The 18,683-nt window shown below is 40.8% G+C and overlaps 1 protein-coding gene across 8 annotated transcripts in view; it reads left to right on the plus strand.

Moving 5' to 3' along the window:
• Positions 1 to 3,153: 3,153 nt before the first annotated feature.
• CCSER2 (coiled-coil serine rich protein 2) overlaps positions 3,154 to 18,683 on the plus strand; it is a 67,237-nt gene continuing 51,707 nt past the window's right edge. For 4 of the 8 annotated variants that reach the window (XR_003536003.1, XM_027694141.1, XM_027694145.1 and 1 more), the window contains exons 1-4: positions 3,154 to 3,213; positions 3,872 to 4,056; positions 15,599 to 17,076; positions 17,964 to 18,166. Coding sequence is in view for 7 of the 8 variants with exons in the window: in XM_027694141.1 (XP_027549942.1) it covers positions 15,639 to 17,076; positions 17,964 to 18,166 (1,641 nt within the window). In the remaining variant the exon portion in view is untranslated. The remainder of the gene's footprint in view (positions 3,214 to 3,871; positions 4,057 to 15,598; positions 17,077 to 17,963; positions 18,167 to 18,683) is intronic. The other 4 variants (XM_027694143.1, XM_027694147.1, XM_027694146.1 and 1 more) reach the window with 2 other exon arrangements.

An 18,683-nucleotide genomic window follows, 5' to 3' on the forward strand; every position in this document is an offset into this window, starting at 1 on the left:
TTCATCAACTTGAAATATAAATTTTAGTACATAATTTTTAAGGTAGTACAAAAATGAAGTTACCTGTCTAGTTTAAAAAGTACAAGAAGTTGAAAACTAAATAGGTAAGTCTGGAGACAGTGACTCCTTAGTGTCAAAATTAAACTTGGAAAATATAAAGGATGTATTCCTTAATGAAAGAATTATTGGTAGAGACAAGGTTAAGAAGGCAGCTGACAGTTCATTGTTTGATACTTGTGGATGAATAAATTTTACAGAATCGAGGCATTTTGAAATGAACAATTTCAACCCCTAACCAACTTCATGTACTGTCATATATTTAATCAAAAGTCCACCTAGACCCCCAAGGAGAATATTTATGTGAACATCACTAACTGCATATCCAGCAGTGCAGCTGGTGTGGTTGGTGCTTGGTGTTACCCACTGCTCTGTCTCTGGGTTTTGGAAGAAGCACAGTGCCAGTGAGTGAAGGGGATAATAAGCTTCTAGTCCATCTCCCAGCGTAATATAAGGTCCATTTAAATCAATTCAATATAAAATCAATGCAAGGTGAAGACCTCAAGCTGAAGACATCAAATATTAAACTGGCAAGAAAAGATACTGCACTTGATCATAGCTAGATCTCAGTTTGCAGTCTGTCAGTAGAGGGTTAACACTATCTTCTGAGTCAGAGGCTGGAGTTGTGTATGTAATGCTTCCCTTTTTTGAAGTTAATTTTCAAAAACTATGAATTCTGCTTCAAGACTGGATCTTAATCTGAAGAGCCTGCATAAACACGTGAAAATCTGTTACGTCTCTAAACAAATAGAGGAGGTTCTCAAATCTGTCCTAAAATATCTCTAGGTGTTTTCTTCTTTTATGGATCTACTTTGCTTTCAGAGTTCTGTTTCATAATAATTTCCAGATAATAAAAGTATGAGTTATACCACCACTTCCAGGTCAGCACACACAGCTTATGTGCCTCCTCTGCGCTAGTTACAACTGTTCCCAGTTCCCTGATCTTTGTTCCTTGATCTCCTCCACTGTGCCTTTGGGTACCTGCCTCAGAGACGCACCATGGAAGCTGCTCAATTACTTTGTGAGCTGATGTTCAAGTGTTGGCATTGAAGAAACACCTGCCAGTGCCTACAGAAAGGCAGTGGGAAATTTAAGACTCCTAGTTAGTCTGTAATATCATTTCACCCCCTAAGTGAGTCTGTAATATAATTGCTTTTACTTTTGGGAAGGAAATAGAGAAGAAAGTTAGTTGGAGGAAATTTCAGTGGGAACAGTGAAGCCGTTTTGATGAACAAAGTAGGGAAAAATCAAACCTACACTAGTGCAGTTGATGCTCAGAAGCTGAGAAGGACTGCAAGACAGGATGGTTGTGTGGTTAAAGCACTGATGCCCGACTGAGGAAATCTGAGTTCATTTCCTGGTTTGCTATCTCTTCGGCTTTGAGCAAGAGATTTAATCTCTCTGGTTGCCTTTTTTTTTTTTCTCCTTCCTGTACCACAGGGGAGTCATTATGCTTCAGACTGTTCTAAGAATAAATGCATTAATGTGGCTGGTACACTTAAGTTTAGGCAAAAAGACATACAAAAGCTTCAGTTCTTGTTCCTTGTTTTTTCTAAAAGGTCTTTCTGCTGCCTATGGGACAAATGTACTGGTGTCTTCATGCCCTGTGTCTAGAAAGATGAGGAGGCACTTGCAGTGCCTGTGCTGACATGTGCCCAATTTCTAGTGAGGAGGCTGTGGTGAACGATGCTTATCAATTACAGGGTGTTGTTTTTTTTCTTGCACAGATGTAGCTTGAAGCTACTGCTCGTCTTCCTCCCTTCTGGGAGGCCTGGAGAAGCAGGCAGGTAAAAACTTATGCAAATTTTTGAGAGAAAAGCTTTTGAAAGAGAAGAAACTTTGAATCCCTGAAGTTGAAGCACAGTGATACAGATGCTGAAATGCTGTGACAACATGAAGGTCCAAAACTGGGGGAGATGCAGAAATACAAGCCCCAGTGGAGTGTAAATAGTGATTCAGTGAAACCACCCTGATCCATCTAATGTAACCACCAGCATGGAACTTCCTGAACCTTCTGTCAGTGCCTTCTAATTCCCAGCACAGGCAGAAAATTCAAGGAAATTGAAGTCTCAGCTCATTCTGTGAGCACCAGTATGGAAAAAGCCTGGTCTTCCGTGGTTGGCTGCAAGAGTCCATCGGGATTTCCATGTAGCTGAGTCATCTGTGAGGCCTTTCCCCTGCCAGTGCTCTCTGTTGTAGTGTGGGCAGGAGGACCAGGGCACTAATCATTCCCCTGTGCTTGGCGTTGCTGAGGCTGCACCTTGAGCGCTGAGTTCAGCTTTGGGCTCCTCACTTTAAAAGGACATTGAGGTCCTGGAATGAGTCCAGTAAAGGACAACAAGGCACGTGAAAGGTTTAAAAACACGTCTTGTGAGGAAGGGCTAAGGGAGCTGAGGTTGTTTAGTCTCAAGAAGAGGAGGCTCAGGGGGGACCTCATCGCTCTTCACAACCACCTGATAGGAGGTTGCAGTGAGGTGGGGGCCGGTCTCTTCTGCTGCAGTGAGACAAGAGGAAATGGCCTTAAACCGAGATAGGGGAGATTAAGGTTACATATTAGAAAAAAAAAAATTCACTGTTTGCGTGGTCGGGCACTGGAATAGTTGCCCAGGGAGGTGGTGGCATCACCATCCCTGGAGGTTTCTCAGAATATTCTGAGTTGGAAGGGACCCACAGAGATCATCGAGTCCAGCTCCTAAATGAATGGCCCGTGAGGGGATCAAACCCACAACCTTGCTGTTATTAGCAAAGGTCTGGGTGACGTGGTTTAGTGTTTTAGGGGTCACAGCGGCAGTTCTGGGCTGACGGTCGGACTCGACGACCTTAAAGGTCTCTTCCAGCCCCGATGACTCGATGATTCCCTGCCGCAGGGCCGGCACACCCGCAGGCCCTCTCGTTTGCCCTCGGCCGTGCCGGCGGGCTCGGTAATGGCTCGGGCGGGCTGGCACACGAGTCCGGCGGGCGCTGCCCGGGTGCCAGGCGGGCTGAGGGGCTCAGCGGCCATGGGCGGGGCGGGGCGGCCGCGCTGACGTCAGGGCGGGCCGAGGGGCGGCTGCGTGTCCCCGCCTCCCTGCGCCCCTCCCAGCGCGGGCCGGGCCGGGCGGGGCCGGCGGCATCGGGGCGCGGAGCGGCCCTGCCCGAGGAGGCGGCGGGGAGGCGGTGAGTGCGAGGCTGGCCCCTCACCGACCTGCGGGACGCGGCCGCTGCCCTGCTGCGCTGCGGGGGTCACGGCCGGGCCGAGGATGCTGCGGCAGCGGCGGCCGCGGGGGGCTGGGGAAGGGCGGGGGCGGGCGGGGCGGCCTCCTGCGCGTCCCCCCCTGCGCGTTCCCCCCTGCGCGTCCCCCCCTGCGCGTCCCCCCCTGCACGTCCCCTCATGCGCGTCCCCGCGGCCGCAGCGCTCGCCCCCGGCCCACTGGGTGTCACGGCCCGCTGGGTGTCACGGCCCGCTGGGTGTCACGGCCCGCTGGGTGTCCCGGCGGGCCCGGGGAGCGCTCTCGGTGCCGGCCCTGCGCAGGTTTGTGCGTCCTTTAATTGGATGCGTGTGGGGTGACATGCACCTGCGGAAACAGCTGCTGCGAGCCTCCAAGGTCTGGTGGCTCGAGGTTGTGTATCTCGAGGTTTTGCGTCTCCGAAAAGGGGAATGAGCAAAAGTACCCAGTGTGTGGTTGTTCAATGACAACAGCGAAAAAAAAAAAGGATAGTAATGGTGGAAAATAATAATAATAATAATGGTGGAGTATCCAGTTTAGCTGTTTAGGTTGTGTACGTTGTGGTGATTTCGCTTTAATGACACTGAGACTCTGCTTTCGTCACCCAGAGCCTGCTGTTCACATCGCGTTCTGTCAGATGTACTTTGGCACACAATGAAACGTAGGCAACCTCAGCCTTTAACTTTGAGCTGGAGGAGGTCGAGCTGTTTATCTTCGGTTAAAGAAAGCAAAACTGCATGGGAACTTTGTGCTGTAGCAGAGCGTTAGTGTCCAGGCCAGACAACAAATTAAGGTAAGGATTGTCGATCTGGTTCTCCATCTGGTACACCGTGTAAAGCTGTTAACCACTTCTCAGGGGGTTTAGTTCAACTTGAAGGGTCTATACTTTGGTTTTTTAGCAGGTTTGGGTTTAGTGTCTGTGGGCTTTGAGCCTCAGTTTGATGCAGAGGTTATGAAGGTATTAAAAACGAAGTGAAGTTGGACGTAAGGTCTCATTTGTTACATTTTTGTAATTGAGAACCACTTTACATATTCTCTGAAACTTTTAAAATTTTGTGTTTGAGGAAATCAGAAATAAAAACCTCTTCATCGGGTTAGTGTGCGGCAGTAAATATTTACGTTGTTTGGTGATACTGACTGAAAATTGCCAGATGTTTTCTCATGTGTATAATGATCACATAACTCAGGCCCATTTTGAATTAAATGCCTCCAAGCTGAAGAGTGATTGCCTAACAAATGAACATTAGTAATAACCAGCTACCTAAATGTCAAGGATTTATGTGAATTACAACTTAGTGTAGAAAAATTGATTTTAAAGTCAAAGTTTAATTTTTCCTCATGGACAGTACTTTTCGTTATAGAAATATCAGTGTTTGGGCTCCAAAAACTGCCCAGTATGGTCTTCTAACTGTAAAGCTGTGGAAACTGTAGAAATGTTTCAGGTTTAGAAGACTTCTATGTTTGATATTTTTGACCTCTATAACACCTCGTGTTTTTGAACTGAAGTAATAATTTCCTGTATATGAATACAGGAAAAATAAATGTCTCAATTAACATAATGATCTCATTTAATTTATTGTTATACTAATGAGTAATCCTGTTTAATGGAACTGTTCATGTAAAAGCTTATTGGAGTAAAATCCATTACTTTTGGACCTGATCATCCTTTAAGAGGGATTGGTTATTTGGAATAAACCAGTTAGTAAGATGTGTTGGCACGGGCTCTCTGGATAAAAAACCATCGTGCCATCAATCTTCAGATGAACACTGCTTGCCTGAAATTGTTAGAAAGTGTTGGTGTCTCAAAATGGACAAGAGTTGAAGGAACTCTTCTAACTGAAGGTAGCCAGTTAGAGCAGTGGTTGTGGTGTTCTCTTCTAGCCACTATTTGGAAGTGTAAACAGCAGCACCATCTTCTTAATTAGAGGCTTTCAGGCAGGGTTAAGTTCCATGCCAACAGGAACACTAAGGAGATCAAAATACTAATGGCGCTTTCGATAATTAGGTTTAAAATCCTGTATTGTGTTTCAATTGGAGCAATAAAAAATAGCTTATGTAAATCTCTGGATACCTGAACACATGTATGTTACAGTAAAATCCCAACAGCATTAAAATAATTAGCCCAAAGTTGAAGTTTAGCTAGGCAAGACAGGTCTTCATAGCTTTGGGACACATATTCCAGCTCACTCTTAAACTGCTATGATAGGTGCATTTTGGAAGACTTTCTGAGAATGTTGTTTCCTCCTCGTTTAAAAGTAGCTGGATTTGCAGAGATCTGAACTTTGCTCACCAGCTCTTTGCTGTCCTAAAAGGAGGATCCAGCTGCAGCAGTTCTGCTGATAATATCCTAAAGTAATGGAAGGAAGTCTTCTCAGGGTGGGAGTGCTTAACCCTGGTCACATGGGGAACTGATGTCACAAGTTCTGAGTAAAATGACTTTTTGCATGAGCACTTTGTGCTGAGCTGAGGTCCTCCTCTGCAGAGTGCATTTTAATGGCCTCGATCGACGAAGTGTGGCCAATGTTGGCAAGGCTTTCACTGCAGGGAGGCTTGGCTTCTTAGCCAGAGGAAATGGCTGATAAGGATTTACTTTGATGAGGTGGTTGAACAAGTATAAATCAGGAATAACCCTTAAATTGCAAATAATTTATTCCCTGAAGCCAAAGAAGTTCTGTGCTTTTAGGCTAATCAGCCTGGGTGGCTGGTGACACACACAGCACAGGGGAAGCATCAAGGGAGAACTGAAAGTCCTGGTTTCTCTTTACTTAATAACACTGTGTATTTTAAGCTGGACTCTCAAGAATCTCTTCTAGATAGATACAGAGATTGTCACTACGATGTGGATTACTATGATAGAAAACCAACTCATGTTCTTTTTGTAAATTGTGTTAAAGATAGGCTTTATTTAAATGCATTTTTTTGGTCTTATATGTTAAAATTATCACATAGACATGTTGATATGTATTTTTGATGAGCTGGGGGATGCTATGGCTTTTTTTCATCTCAGTAAGGCAGACTTGCATAGGCCCAAGCTGCTGCTGTTTGTACTCCTCTCCTCAAGTCTCCTGCTACTGTCTTTCAACCTGCATAGCCTTGTCCATCAGTAGAGTTAAAAAGAGAAAAGAACCAATCTTTTAATCATGACAGCTTTCTGAAATGGTAATTAATAAAAATAAAATTTTACAATGACTAAATTTGAGATCTTGGTTAGCCAAAACAAATTATATTTATCACCTTCCTGTAAATTTTAGTAAACAATAAGCTTAGATGAGTAACTGAAACTAATCCTGTGGACAAACTGTCGCTGGTAACTGAAGTTACAAGTGTCAGTTTGTTGGAGAATCTTTTTTTTTCCCAGGAAACTGACCTCGGTAGGTACATTCCAGGATAGCTCTGTATCAGAAAATCGGTAGGAAAACACAAAATACAGGCTACCAGTCTGTGGGAAAAACATACTGGTGTTTGTTATGCCAAGTTGTTTGGTACTCAAATATTTTTAGGGATTTTGATTTTGAGACTGGGGACTGATTTATAGCAGTGGCATAGCCAGAAGCTGGATGTGTCTAGCACTGATGAAATTAAATTCAATAGCAAGAAAATGATAGTTAGAACATGTGGTTCAAAAGTAAGCAAGTTTCAACTGAAAGCTGTGATACAGCAGTATTTGTGGTCAAGGCTGGATGTTAAAGAGAAGTCAAACTTCAAATAATACAGGATCTTTTTGAAAGCACGTGGATGTGAAACAAACTGCTGTGTTTGTTAGCAAGGAGAGCAGAAATCAGTGACCCTTTCTTGCAATGTAGGGAGGTTACAAGTAGTTTTAGTAGTTTTCCTTGGGAATCTGTGCAAGACAGTGAAATAACCTTTAAAAGAATTACTAGTAGGGCTCTGAAACTCCTTGCTTAAGGCAGTCGTGGATGGAAAGTTTGGGGGCTCAAGGACAGGTTACATAAGATAGTGGACAAGAGATCTGTGGAGGGTTTCTGGACAAACTGCATCAAATTCAAGAAATCCTATGAACTGAAAGCAGCTGAAAGTTGAGGAAGTCACTCTGATCATCCTTTCCCTGGTACATTTTTTTTTTTAAGGCTACCCCAAGAGGCAATGGGATTTTTGTATTCCTCACCGTTAAAATACAATTTGACTGTCAGAACTATATGGGAAATGGAATCTGGGCATTGAAGTGTCATGATCCAAACCTAGAGAAATATCATGATTTGTATAATATTTCCAGCTTATCCAAGATTCACTGTCTGTCTTTCATGATAGTAGTGTTGAAGATTTTCTTTGTCAGTTCTTTTTCTAGTTTTTTTTTTAATCCAGCAGTGGCTGACTTAACAGTATGATTTTTTTTTTCTAGATGTGTAGCTATGTGTTGACATGTTCTTGCCTGAAGATTGTGATCTTATGTGAAAAGCTAAACTATGCTGAAATAGCATTGGCAGTATGTAGAAAAGAAGATCTCAGAACTATTTTCTTCTGTCTTCCTTCTGGTTCATCTTGTCTAATCTTGCTCACTTATTACCTGTGAACCTCTTCAAGCTTATAGAAGGTATCTCAGTACCAGTGGCTCTATGAATTACATGCAGTCTCCTCCAGTTATTCCACTTGTCATTCAGCCTAACCTATAATTCTTAGGCAGCGGGAGAAAGAATGATCATGTGTGGCTGCAGGGGGGAAAAGCTTTTGTATTGGTGGAAAGCACAGCCTCCTTGCAGGTTTAAACTAATGGAAATTCTTAATCTTTAAATACCCACACAGATAAACTGTTCAGCAGTGGTTCAGACAGGCAGTATTGTTTTTGTCATTAGTCATTATTTAGTCATTACAAAATACATACTGAAAAATATCTGTTTGTACTGCTGTAAGATGGTTCTAGCTCAAGGCATCTCAGTGTTTTTCCATGGAGAAGATGCATCAGTTGAATAAACAAACTAGAAGGGTAGGATGGACAAGATGGCAGTCTAGAAGGAATATTTCCAGTTAAAATCAGTTGCATTCCAATTTTCACTGGGCTTTCAGCCTGCCTGTTCTTATCAGCAAGAAAATCCTACCCCAAGTACATAAGTAGTAGAAAACAGTAACTGGAAACTGACTGGAGAGTGTTCCTGAATCCATGGTGAAGTCTTTCCAAGGAGACTTAGAGGTGGGAATGGTGAGTTGGAATCATTTGGTGACAGTGGGTAGCGCTGAGGAAAAAAAGGATGCTCCTCTATTATGTGAAATATTTGCCAGAGAACAGCAGGTGATTCCTGCTGGTTTGCAGTATGACATTGCTTTTCAGACAGATGTGATCTTTCTGGATTTATTTTTACAAGGCAGATTAAGTTACCAATGTGAAATGCTATTGCTGAAGGACTAATACCATCAGCAAAAGCAGTGGCCTGTTTCTGCTCTCAGTTGCTTTGATGCTGACACAATCACAAAATTTTTGAAAGGAGAGATTGACATCCGCCATTTAGAAAGCTTTAATTCTGGACTGCAGTTGATTTTTGGGGTTTTTCAATAAGTCTTAACCACAGCATAAAATTTAATTTACCTTTATGATATAAACAAGGAGTGTCACCTTTAAAACTGTTCTGAAAGATATCTTTCTGACTGCCTTCTGCCTTGTTAGCCATGTAAGAATGCCAAAAATCAGGGTAAATTTATCTCTTTGAGAAACCTTAGAAATAAGACTTTGATGGAAGAGATCAGAGTCTTTCCAATATGTATGTACACACACAGAGGCATGTACACAATTGTGGCTTATTTTGCCACAGAAATCTTGCCAAATACAAGGGAGTATTAAGACAGCAGAGGAGAGGAGCCTAGACATAGATGTGCTTTTTAGTATGTTTGGGTTTTTTTGTGGTGGTGGGAAATGCTTGAGTAACAGAATAGTTTTTTGCTTCTTTGTAGCCGAGTGACTTTGTCTTTAGGTTGCAGGGCATTAGATCTGTCAGGCAGGCAGGTACTGTCTGTCCTTACTTTGTTTTTTCCCCTTTCTGTTTATTATCCTTGCAAATTTGGTAACAATTTAAAGTGTCATCAAAGAGTTGAAGCAAATAAAGGCTCTTTGTGCCTCTCCAGGAAAGATGTTGAGAACAACGTGTCTTTTGCAGTTTAAGAGCTTTTAAGCAACCCTACTGAGGAAGCTGGACTTGCTCACTGAGGTTGAATCTCTTGAATTGGTTAAGTTCACAGAAGGCTTGTTTGTTGTGTAACGTAACAAATGAAGTAATCCACATAATTTAATTCCTTTTAGCAGGAATGTTTCATCACTGGAGCTAGATACATTGTCATGACTATGTCATCCATGCCAGTTGTTTCTGATAGATTACAATCTATCCCACCCACCTCTTGTGGTGTTCCCAGGGTCTGCACACCTAATGCAGTGCTCCCTCAGCCTGCACCTCGTGTCGTTTGGGTTTCCAGGGACAGCCACACTGTGTTGTGGGTCATGTGTCTTGGAGTTGGTCATGCAGGGACTGTGTGGTGTTTATATGTGCAGGTACAGATTTGACTTTGGTAGCCCAGGTTTAACAAGACCTTTTGAAGAAGGGAATTGAAGACTTCCTCAAAGAGGATGCATCAAATGAATAGCAGCTTCAGAGAGGAGTGGTGCCTCTCCAATGGTTTGTTCCAGTTACTGGCTGACCTCTGTTCCTGAGAACAGTTAAGCTTCATTGTCATTTTCTAATGCAGAAGAAACTGTCATTTCGCTTCATGTCTATTTATGAATGAACTGTAATAATCTGCAGTAACATTTATGAGGAATGAGAAAGTGCACTTTTAATTCTCTTTCATCCTTTTTGCAGACTCTGATATTCTATTTTATTGGGAGTAATATAACCCTACCCCCAGGTATCATCTTCCATCTCCTTTTCTTTGTGCTGAAGCTGCTCCTTGCTGCAGCTGGCAAAGCATCTGGACCTTGACGGCTGTCTTGCAGATAAAATTTATATGACATTTTTTCAATACAATCTTAAGGAGTTTATGATAGCTCATATCCTGTTTTGTTTTGACCTTTTGGTAATGCTTGATATAAAGATTTGGGGTTTAAAATGTTTAGTCTCTGTTTTGCTAATATGCAAAGCACAAGTGGGCAAATGATTAGAAAGCATACATGTCTGTGCAGATAGCACTTAGCCCTTTTTTGCTTCCTTGAGGTGCTCAGTGTAAAATGCATTAATGGCAGAGTGAATTGAGAGTGTGGCCCTTAGGGATGTGAGCAGAGTTTTTTATTCTGGAAGTATTTTGGTTGCTTTCTTCTACAAAACAGAGCTGCATTTCGCTATTTCTTTTTCTCCAGTAAGTGCTTATGTCCTCTTGCCTTAGAAAGCATTAAACCCTGTTCTGATCAATAACAGCAACGCCTTTAAAGATGGCAAGAGATGTCATATTTTTTGCTGTATTGACTGAAGATATTGTTCAGTGTTAGAAATACAGAAACCTCAATCTCTTCATGACGTTTTTCTTGTTTTATTCTCCCTTTATCTCTACTCATTATCGTGTTCTTTGTCCCAGTGCATTCTGACTGACAGTAAGTAAAATTCAGCACAAGAGCAGCTTGGATAACTGGTTTGCTTGGTGCTTGATAGATCTACCTTTACAAGTGGGTAGAACATCATAAGCTTGAGGGAGGAAGAATAGAAAACGACTTGCCTCTAAGCTGTCTTGAGATCTGAAAGCAGAATCTCATAACTTCAGACAGAAGAACAAGGTGATTGCAGAGAAATAGAACAATAAGCACTGTCTTGGAATTTCTTGCCGTGCTTCATGGCAATGGTACCTTCAGAAAGCAGACTGTCAAGGAAGCTGCTGTTAACCACTGCAGCTTGGCCATAGGAAAGGGAGAGAGGCTAAAATTCATGGATGCCTTCATAAAGCATTGGGCATTGATTCAAGATGAGAGGTGTTTTGGAGAAACTGAAGAGAGGAGGAGTAAGGCAGGGTTGGAGGATTTTACTGCAGAGCTGGTAAATTTTACTGGATCTTGCAGTTGAGAAGAACTGGCGTTTTTGACTGAGCTGAAACCAGTCCGTGCTGGGTAAACAACATAAAATATTTGACAGTTGTAAATACTCAAAGTTCTGTCTTGGAGCCATCAGAATTTCTAGTTGGATTCTGATTCAGTGTAATTCATACAGCATGCAAAACTTCCTCAGGACTCATGATCCCTGATTCCCCAATGCTTGTCCTGCTCAGAGCAGTTGTTTGCTAGCAGATCTCCTGCCAGTTTCTTCCATTCTGCTGAGCTCCCATGGTTCTCTTAAAGCTAAAACTGACTTGCAGTCGTGCTCCTCATCTTGCAGTGTTCTTAAGTACATGATAAAGAAGCTTTTTGCTGCATCTGTTGCAGGGACCTCCCTGATTTTCCCTTTCGACATTCAATACCTCCCTACACTGGTGGAAACACGATATATTCACATAACTGCCCTAATGCATTTTTAGTTACATTTTTAAGAAAAATAGTTCTTAAGTTATGCTTAAGTTTCATCACAAATCAATGGTGAAAAGATCTTCATACTGTGTGTCCTGAATAGAAAAACAAATAAATAAACAAGAAGCTGCGGTGCTAAAACCCAGAGATGTAGAGAGAGGTGGTTTTGTAAGGCGTGCACAGCACAGAGTTGAAATGCACGTGCACTTAAATTCATGTGAGTAAAACATAAATCTGGAGCTGTTGGCATAGCAATGGGTCTGCAGAATGGAATTGGTCTCTCCTGTCACCAGTCTGTCAGAGATGCCTCATCCAGCAGCTGTATATTCCACACTTCTGTGACAACAGGAGAAGAATTCAGTCCCACTGATGGCAGTCTGGAACTTGAAAATGCTGTTAGCTTTCTGGTGGCGTGGATCATAGGGATCACAACGTTTTAAGGAGCCCAAACTTTGAAATGTATGAACCTTAAGCTGTCTTCTGCTGTAACAATCATTCTGCAACACGTAGGGCAGAGTCTCAGATGCAAAGCTGAACTTAGCTGAGAAGCTACTGTATAGGAAACTGCCTTCCTGGGAGTGAAGTGAGAGTCAATGTTTTGCTTTCTAGTTGAAACTAATGGTGGAGGATTTTGTCGAGGTGTAAATAATCCTATAGAGAAAGTACAAAGGAGAGTGAGAATGAATATCCTTTTGCTTATCACCAGGATCTTGAATATCCTTGAAGGTAAGGATGTAGCAGCTTTTCAGTTAATTCAGATTATACTTCAGAGGGTCTGTGAGTTTTAATTCCTTTTCCCTGGATCATTATGTAAGGCTAGGCTCCTTATAATTAGCTTAATTCCTGATTAGGCTTGTGTGCACCAGATAATATATTTCCCAAGGCAAAGAATATAAAACTTGTTTGCCCAAATGTCTGTTTTAAAAAATCCATAGATTGCTTAAGTCTAAAAATACTTTGAATTTCTTTATAATACAATAGACTACAATTTAAATTACATTGAACCTGAATTTTGTGGGATGCAGAAATCATTCTATAACTTGCAGGTACTGTGGTGCTTGATAAGGGAGTTTCTTTGTTAGGATACTGTAATCCTTAGCAGTAAATATTTGTCAAGATTAAGGATATTTTAGAGAACTTAGTTTCCCATTTTCTGGGAAAAATCTGCCAAACATGATACCGTTTAGTTTTGGTGTTTATTGATGGCATTATATTTCAACAAAACAAATGTAACCCAAATTTGAAAAAGTGGCACAGTAGTTACAGTTAAATAGCTAATAAAATACAGACAGTATTGTTTGTCTTTTAATTTAATTATCTGAAGTGTTTTAAGCAGTCAGTAGAGTTTTCTTGAAGGTAATGTGCTGTCTTTGCCTAATCAAGGATAAATGAGCAAGCACCCTTCCTAGAGAACTAAAAAGCCCCCTTTTCAAGTTTAATTTGCAGCACTTGGTGGAGGATTAAAGTAATCTAATTAAATGGCCTCATTTAAATTTTGCAGTCACCTAAGAGATGGTAGACAGATGTGAAAAGGGAATTATCCATAAAGCATGAAAGTTAAATTAGCAGCTTTCTAATTTAACTTTTTTAATTTGGAAGATTTCTTTACAAGACTTGCCTTTTCTTTCAAGTTGGGTTATCTTCTGAGGGATCTGAGGATTCTGATGCTTGCTGGGAATCAATTCATCTGGATGCTAAAGGCCATTTTTTTGTTCATGGAGTTATTTTTAAAAAAAGGTGTACTTTATTGCCTTTACTGTATATTATTGACCTAAAGTAAATGTCTTTGACATTTGCTCTTAAAGCATAATGGTATTTTCCTTTGCAAAGTGTGCAGGTACAATGCAGGCAAAAATCTAACATTAGACACCTAAATCCACATAGAGGAAGGTATCATACATGATAAATGAAATATTCTGCTGTTTTTGGGGGGAAAATACTTATGTACTTCTTTGTAAACCTGGGTGAGGGTTCTGTCTCCCATATGCAAGAATTCCCTGAGTATTTGAAAACTCAGGATTTGTGTATTTCAAAATGGAAAAGCCCTGCCAGTTGTAGGATGTGGATTCTGATGTCTTCACAAGTTCAGAGCCCCTAAAAACCCTGTCTCCAGTACTTTTCTCTTTCTATCTTTGTAATGGAAATCTCCTTCCAGAAGTGATGCTCTGGGGCATCCTATTCACTGACAAAATCCTAAGGGCACTTCAGTTTGCATGAATTTAATGCCACTTTGATTTTATCTAAAGTGTTTCTTAGTGAGGTCTTGCAGCTTGGGGAGTGACTCACTTTAAGGTGATGCTTGCTGTGGTTACACAAGATAATTTCTGTACTTTGAATAAGTATAATGTTACTTGCTATCTGTTGGTTCTCATCGTGATTGCCATGGTTTAAAAATTTTCATTTTTTTTGCAGTCTGCCAGATGTGTATAGGTCTGGGAAAAGAAAAATATGGGTAATGGTTTAAGGGAATAACATATGAATGACTGAAATTCTGTCTTTACACCATTGTAAGACCAGTGGGTGGAACTGATAAAAACAAAATCCAGGCTAGCAAAGGCAAGATATCCTTTTACAACTGTCCTGAAAAAAACCAGAAACCTGGTCTTGCAGATACAGAATTTAACACAAGGCTAAAACATGTCTTAAGATGCAACATTGAAACTTGGAGACTCCTCAAGGTGGTGTTGTCGGAATCACAAGTCTTTAATAATAACATTTAGACAAAATTGTATTGTACAGCCAGGCAAACCAGCAGACTGGTGCTGTACAAAAGGGTAATAGAGGCATAGTTAGTTATCCAAACCATGGGCTGGAAATGTTCATGAGTGGGGAAGAAACAGAAAATACATCAAAGCAAGGAGATCACAATTCTCAAGGCAAAAGTTTTTGAGGCAACGATATGTCTGTAAAGCAGAAATGGTTTTATAAAATAAGTTTGATATAAAATAGACCAAAATGACGTTACTGTAAGTTGAGATATAACGAATCTTCAATTAAAGAGTGTGGTTGAGTCCCTGTATTCCAAATCAGGTGGATGGAAGCAAAATTCAAGATGCAAGGGAATGCATGAATTCTACAAAGATCTTTTTGTCTCACACTTTGTTAGCTGGGATTTTGTGTTAGTACATTGCTGCACAGAAGTAAAACTCTGGAATACACTCACTAACACTGACCTCGTGCAACTGTTGCCCTGTACTTCAAGTCTTGTACATGAATAAGTAGATTTCCAAAACAGACTACAGTTTCCATGCAAAGAGGGGGAAAAAATGGCTAGGAATGTTAATCTTGATTTGGGGATATCAGTAATGTCTGGGGAAAAAATTTTGTGGTGAGGGTATATGATGAGTGATTATTTCCTGTGTTATAACACAGACATTGGGGAAACAGAAAATAATCTCAAAAAATTAGCTTTCAGTCTGATTTTATTTTTGCAGGTTTACATTGCTGACCACGGGTTTGTGCTACGTATATTTGCGGCTTTTTAAAAAAAATACTAAATATCAAAGTTTGTAATTTAATACTTGTATCACAGTTGAAAAGTGCAGTTTGCTGGTCAAAATGGGTAAATGAAAAAAAAAAAAACACCAAACCAAAAAACCCAACTCAACCCCTTTTTAAGTTTATTTTATAGATTTCAAAAGGAAGGAAAAGAAAAGGCAGTTTATGTAGAGGAGGAAAGCTGGGGGAGGGAGCTGTGACCTGAAGAACATATTACTGCCAAATATGTTCTGGTGGCAGATATTTCTCTGAAGTTCACAAAATGTGCATGGGTTACTTTTTATCCCCAGGGTACAGTTAGGCACAGGAATGTAGGAAGCACACAGATGCAAATGTATATAAAACTATGTTGTTTAATGTGTGAGTACTCCAGGTTTAATGTTTGTTTGTTTGTTTGTTTTTTATTTCTTAGATTCAAGCACCCTTTAAGGACCAATGTACCCAAATAGCTCATGGAAGAAAAAAATCAAACCAGAACATCCTTGGTTTCCAGGCTACCGAAATATGGAACGAAAACTTTAGGGAGTGTCTTGCAACCTGTGCCCAACGGGACAGCCGTTAACTTAGCAGGGAGTCATGGGGGCAAAAATTTCGGCAAGCACAATGGCACTGGCCGCGTGTCTTCCTTCTCTTTCAACTGGAAAAAATCTAACAGATATCAGCTCAACGATCAAAATGGCAGAGAGGCCAACTCTAAACGCAACTGCAACGAAAAATTAATCGATTCTGAGAAGTATCCTCAATCTCAAGGAGCATTGGGCAACGATGAGCTCAGGGTGGCTTTGAACAGTCCTGCTTCGGTTGTGTCAAAAGCAGCAAAGCAAACCAATATGTTTGTATCTTCTACCGAGGAATTAACCCCAAAGTCTTTACCTGGACTCTCTAGTTCAGCTAAATTCACCAAAGGTACCCTGCCAGGAAGGACCTCATATTCTGGACTCAATGCTACAAGATCAAATTTAAATGGATTTTATGGAAATAGGCCAGTGGTAGGTTTGCAGAGACCTAGAGCTAATTCCAGTGCCACAAGGACAAGTTCAGGAGAAAGCCTAGCACAATCTACAGACAATAGCAAGGCTTTTTCCTGTGAAAAAATGGTAAGATCACAAAGTTTTTCACATTCCATTCAGAATTCTTTCCTTCCCACTGCATCTCTAACCAGGTCACATTCCTTTAATAAAGCTGTGGATCTTACAAGGCCTTATCATAGTCAAAATCTGGCTGCCAGGACGTCTCAGAGGTCTACTTTGCTGTTGAGAAATGCGTGTCAGTTGGATGTACCCAATGGAAATGAACCGATGAAGTATGGGTTTGCCAGACCGTACTCTGGTGTGTCAGCTCCTTGTTCCAAGAAACCCCCACTGTCAAATGGATCTGGGTCAGCACCTTCCTTTGGATACAGATTAAGTCGTCCTTCTCTTCTCAAGCCTACCAGGCAGCGGTTTGCTGGGAATACTGCTGTGGATGGCAGCAAAAGTACCTCTCCTGACACACATACTGTGGAGAGCTCTGAAATTTCAACAAATGTTAACAGAGCAGTTGAGAAAAACAGTATTATAGAGAGCAGTGCTCAAAGAACAGGATCTGATGAGGGCCTGCATGAAAGTCTGGGAAAACATGGGTCGAAAGTCATGTGTATGAGCGATGATGGAGATGAAATATCTATATCTTCTTTGTCATCCTCTGAAAAGAATGATTTGAGTGAAGATTTCAGTGATGACTTCATAGATATAGAAGATGCAAACAGAACTATACAAATACAGCAGAAGGAGAGCTGCCTTCAGGAATTAGAGCACGGGAGCATCACGTCCATTGAGCCGTTCACGTCTCTCAAGGAAAGTGGAGGATCTCGCTGTAATGCTGATGAGTGGCTTGATATAAATGTGTCTGGTAAATACTTTTTTTTAATGTTCTGTTTGAAATTTTAGGTACTAAATCAAAATTCGCTGACAGTAGTTATTTAATGTAATTGCCCATTGCTTGTGAATTGTTTCAGAATAAAACTTGGCTCTATGCTGGCATATTTGTTTTCTTATGCCTTTCCTGCCTAATAGTTCTTTCCCAAGCGTTAGAGCTCTTTGTCTCTGTGATAAGAATGAAGGTTACCTCCTTTAAACACATTTGTGATGTGATTGTGGGATTCCTTGTATCCTTGCTTTGCCATTCATTTTTCTGAGATGGTGATATTTTGAGAAAATTCCAAGTCCTCCTCCCTCCACCTCTGTAGGCAGAGAACAGCTGTAACTGCTTCTAAGTGGTGTAAATAAGTGTAGGATGTCTAATTAAATAAATTATAAATAGGAATGTTGCTGTTTTTTTGTTTTTCCTGATATTAATTCTTTAAACATTAGCTGAAGACACCAGAATATGCTTTTGAAAGTCACATTTTCAAGTCTTCGCTGGGCTGCTCATGATAAAAACTTCTTTTGAAAGATGTTGCAATTGAAAGACTAGATCCAAAGCATGTATTTTTGGACCCACCTTCTAATATGTTAAAGAGGTACAGAATTCTAGCAAGTAGCTTTCACTGTGGGTGAATTGGGGCAGCCTAAAAGGTTAGCAAAGATGTAGCTTGGAAGAATACTTAGTTGTAGCTACCAAGCCAGCTTAAGCATTTTTCCTCTCTAGGATAAGGGAACAATACTGTAGAATGCTTTCAGATATTCTCTTACAGTATAGTTTCAGAAAAGTTAACACACCAGTAATACACATTGTAACATTTATTTTTTGAATATTGGATTGTTTTTGGAACCTTAACTGTTCCTGTTCTCTTGAAGCAGTGGATGACAACAGCGAAAGCACAAAACATACAACTGAGAATGTCATTTCTTCAGAGATGAACTATAGAGCTGGCTCCTCTTTTGAGCTTTCTCCATCTGACAGCTCTGATGGCACATATATGTGGGATGAAGAAGGGTTGGAACCTATAGGAAGCGTCCATCCGTGTGGAAGTTACGACTCTTCAGAGATGAACAGCATAGTATGTATTTATACACATAACTTGAATGATTATAGTGGGTTAAATTTGTTGCTAATTAAGTGTATTTTTAAAATAGTGATGCGTTTTTTAATTTGATAATTGTTTCCTCTTTTTTCTGTAGTTGATAGCTTTTTGAAATTTTTTGTTTAGGATCTCCTGTTTGGACTGGTGACCTTGATTAGGCTGTCAACATACATTTTTTTTTTCTCTAAAGTAAGGACAAAACAGGTCACTCCTTATGCAATCTCATAGTAGTGCTCACAAATAAAAGAATTCTGCAAACGATAGGTTAAATGTCTCCTACCAATCTCTAAACATAGGAGCGAAAAAGCAAGAAAGTAGCTATTGCCTCTCTAACTTCTTACATGTGTTGTTTCTGTACTACGTGCTTAGAGGGTCCCTGTGAACTGAAGATGATTTTTGATTTCTCAGTTTGTTCGAGCATAGAATCTTTCAGGTAGATACCTGGCTGTAGCAGGACTATGTGCATCTCAACTGTGATACATAAGGTGCATCA

The sequence above is a fragment of the Neopelma chrysocephalum genome, unplaced genomic scaffold (genome assembly GCF_003984885.1).
Source record: "Neopelma chrysocephalum unplaced genomic scaffold, ASM398488v2 Primary Assembly neopelma1_96, whole genome shotgun sequence".
NCBI classification, from domain to species: domain Eukaryota; kingdom Metazoa; phylum Chordata; class Aves; order Passeriformes; family Pipridae; genus Neopelma; species Neopelma chrysocephalum.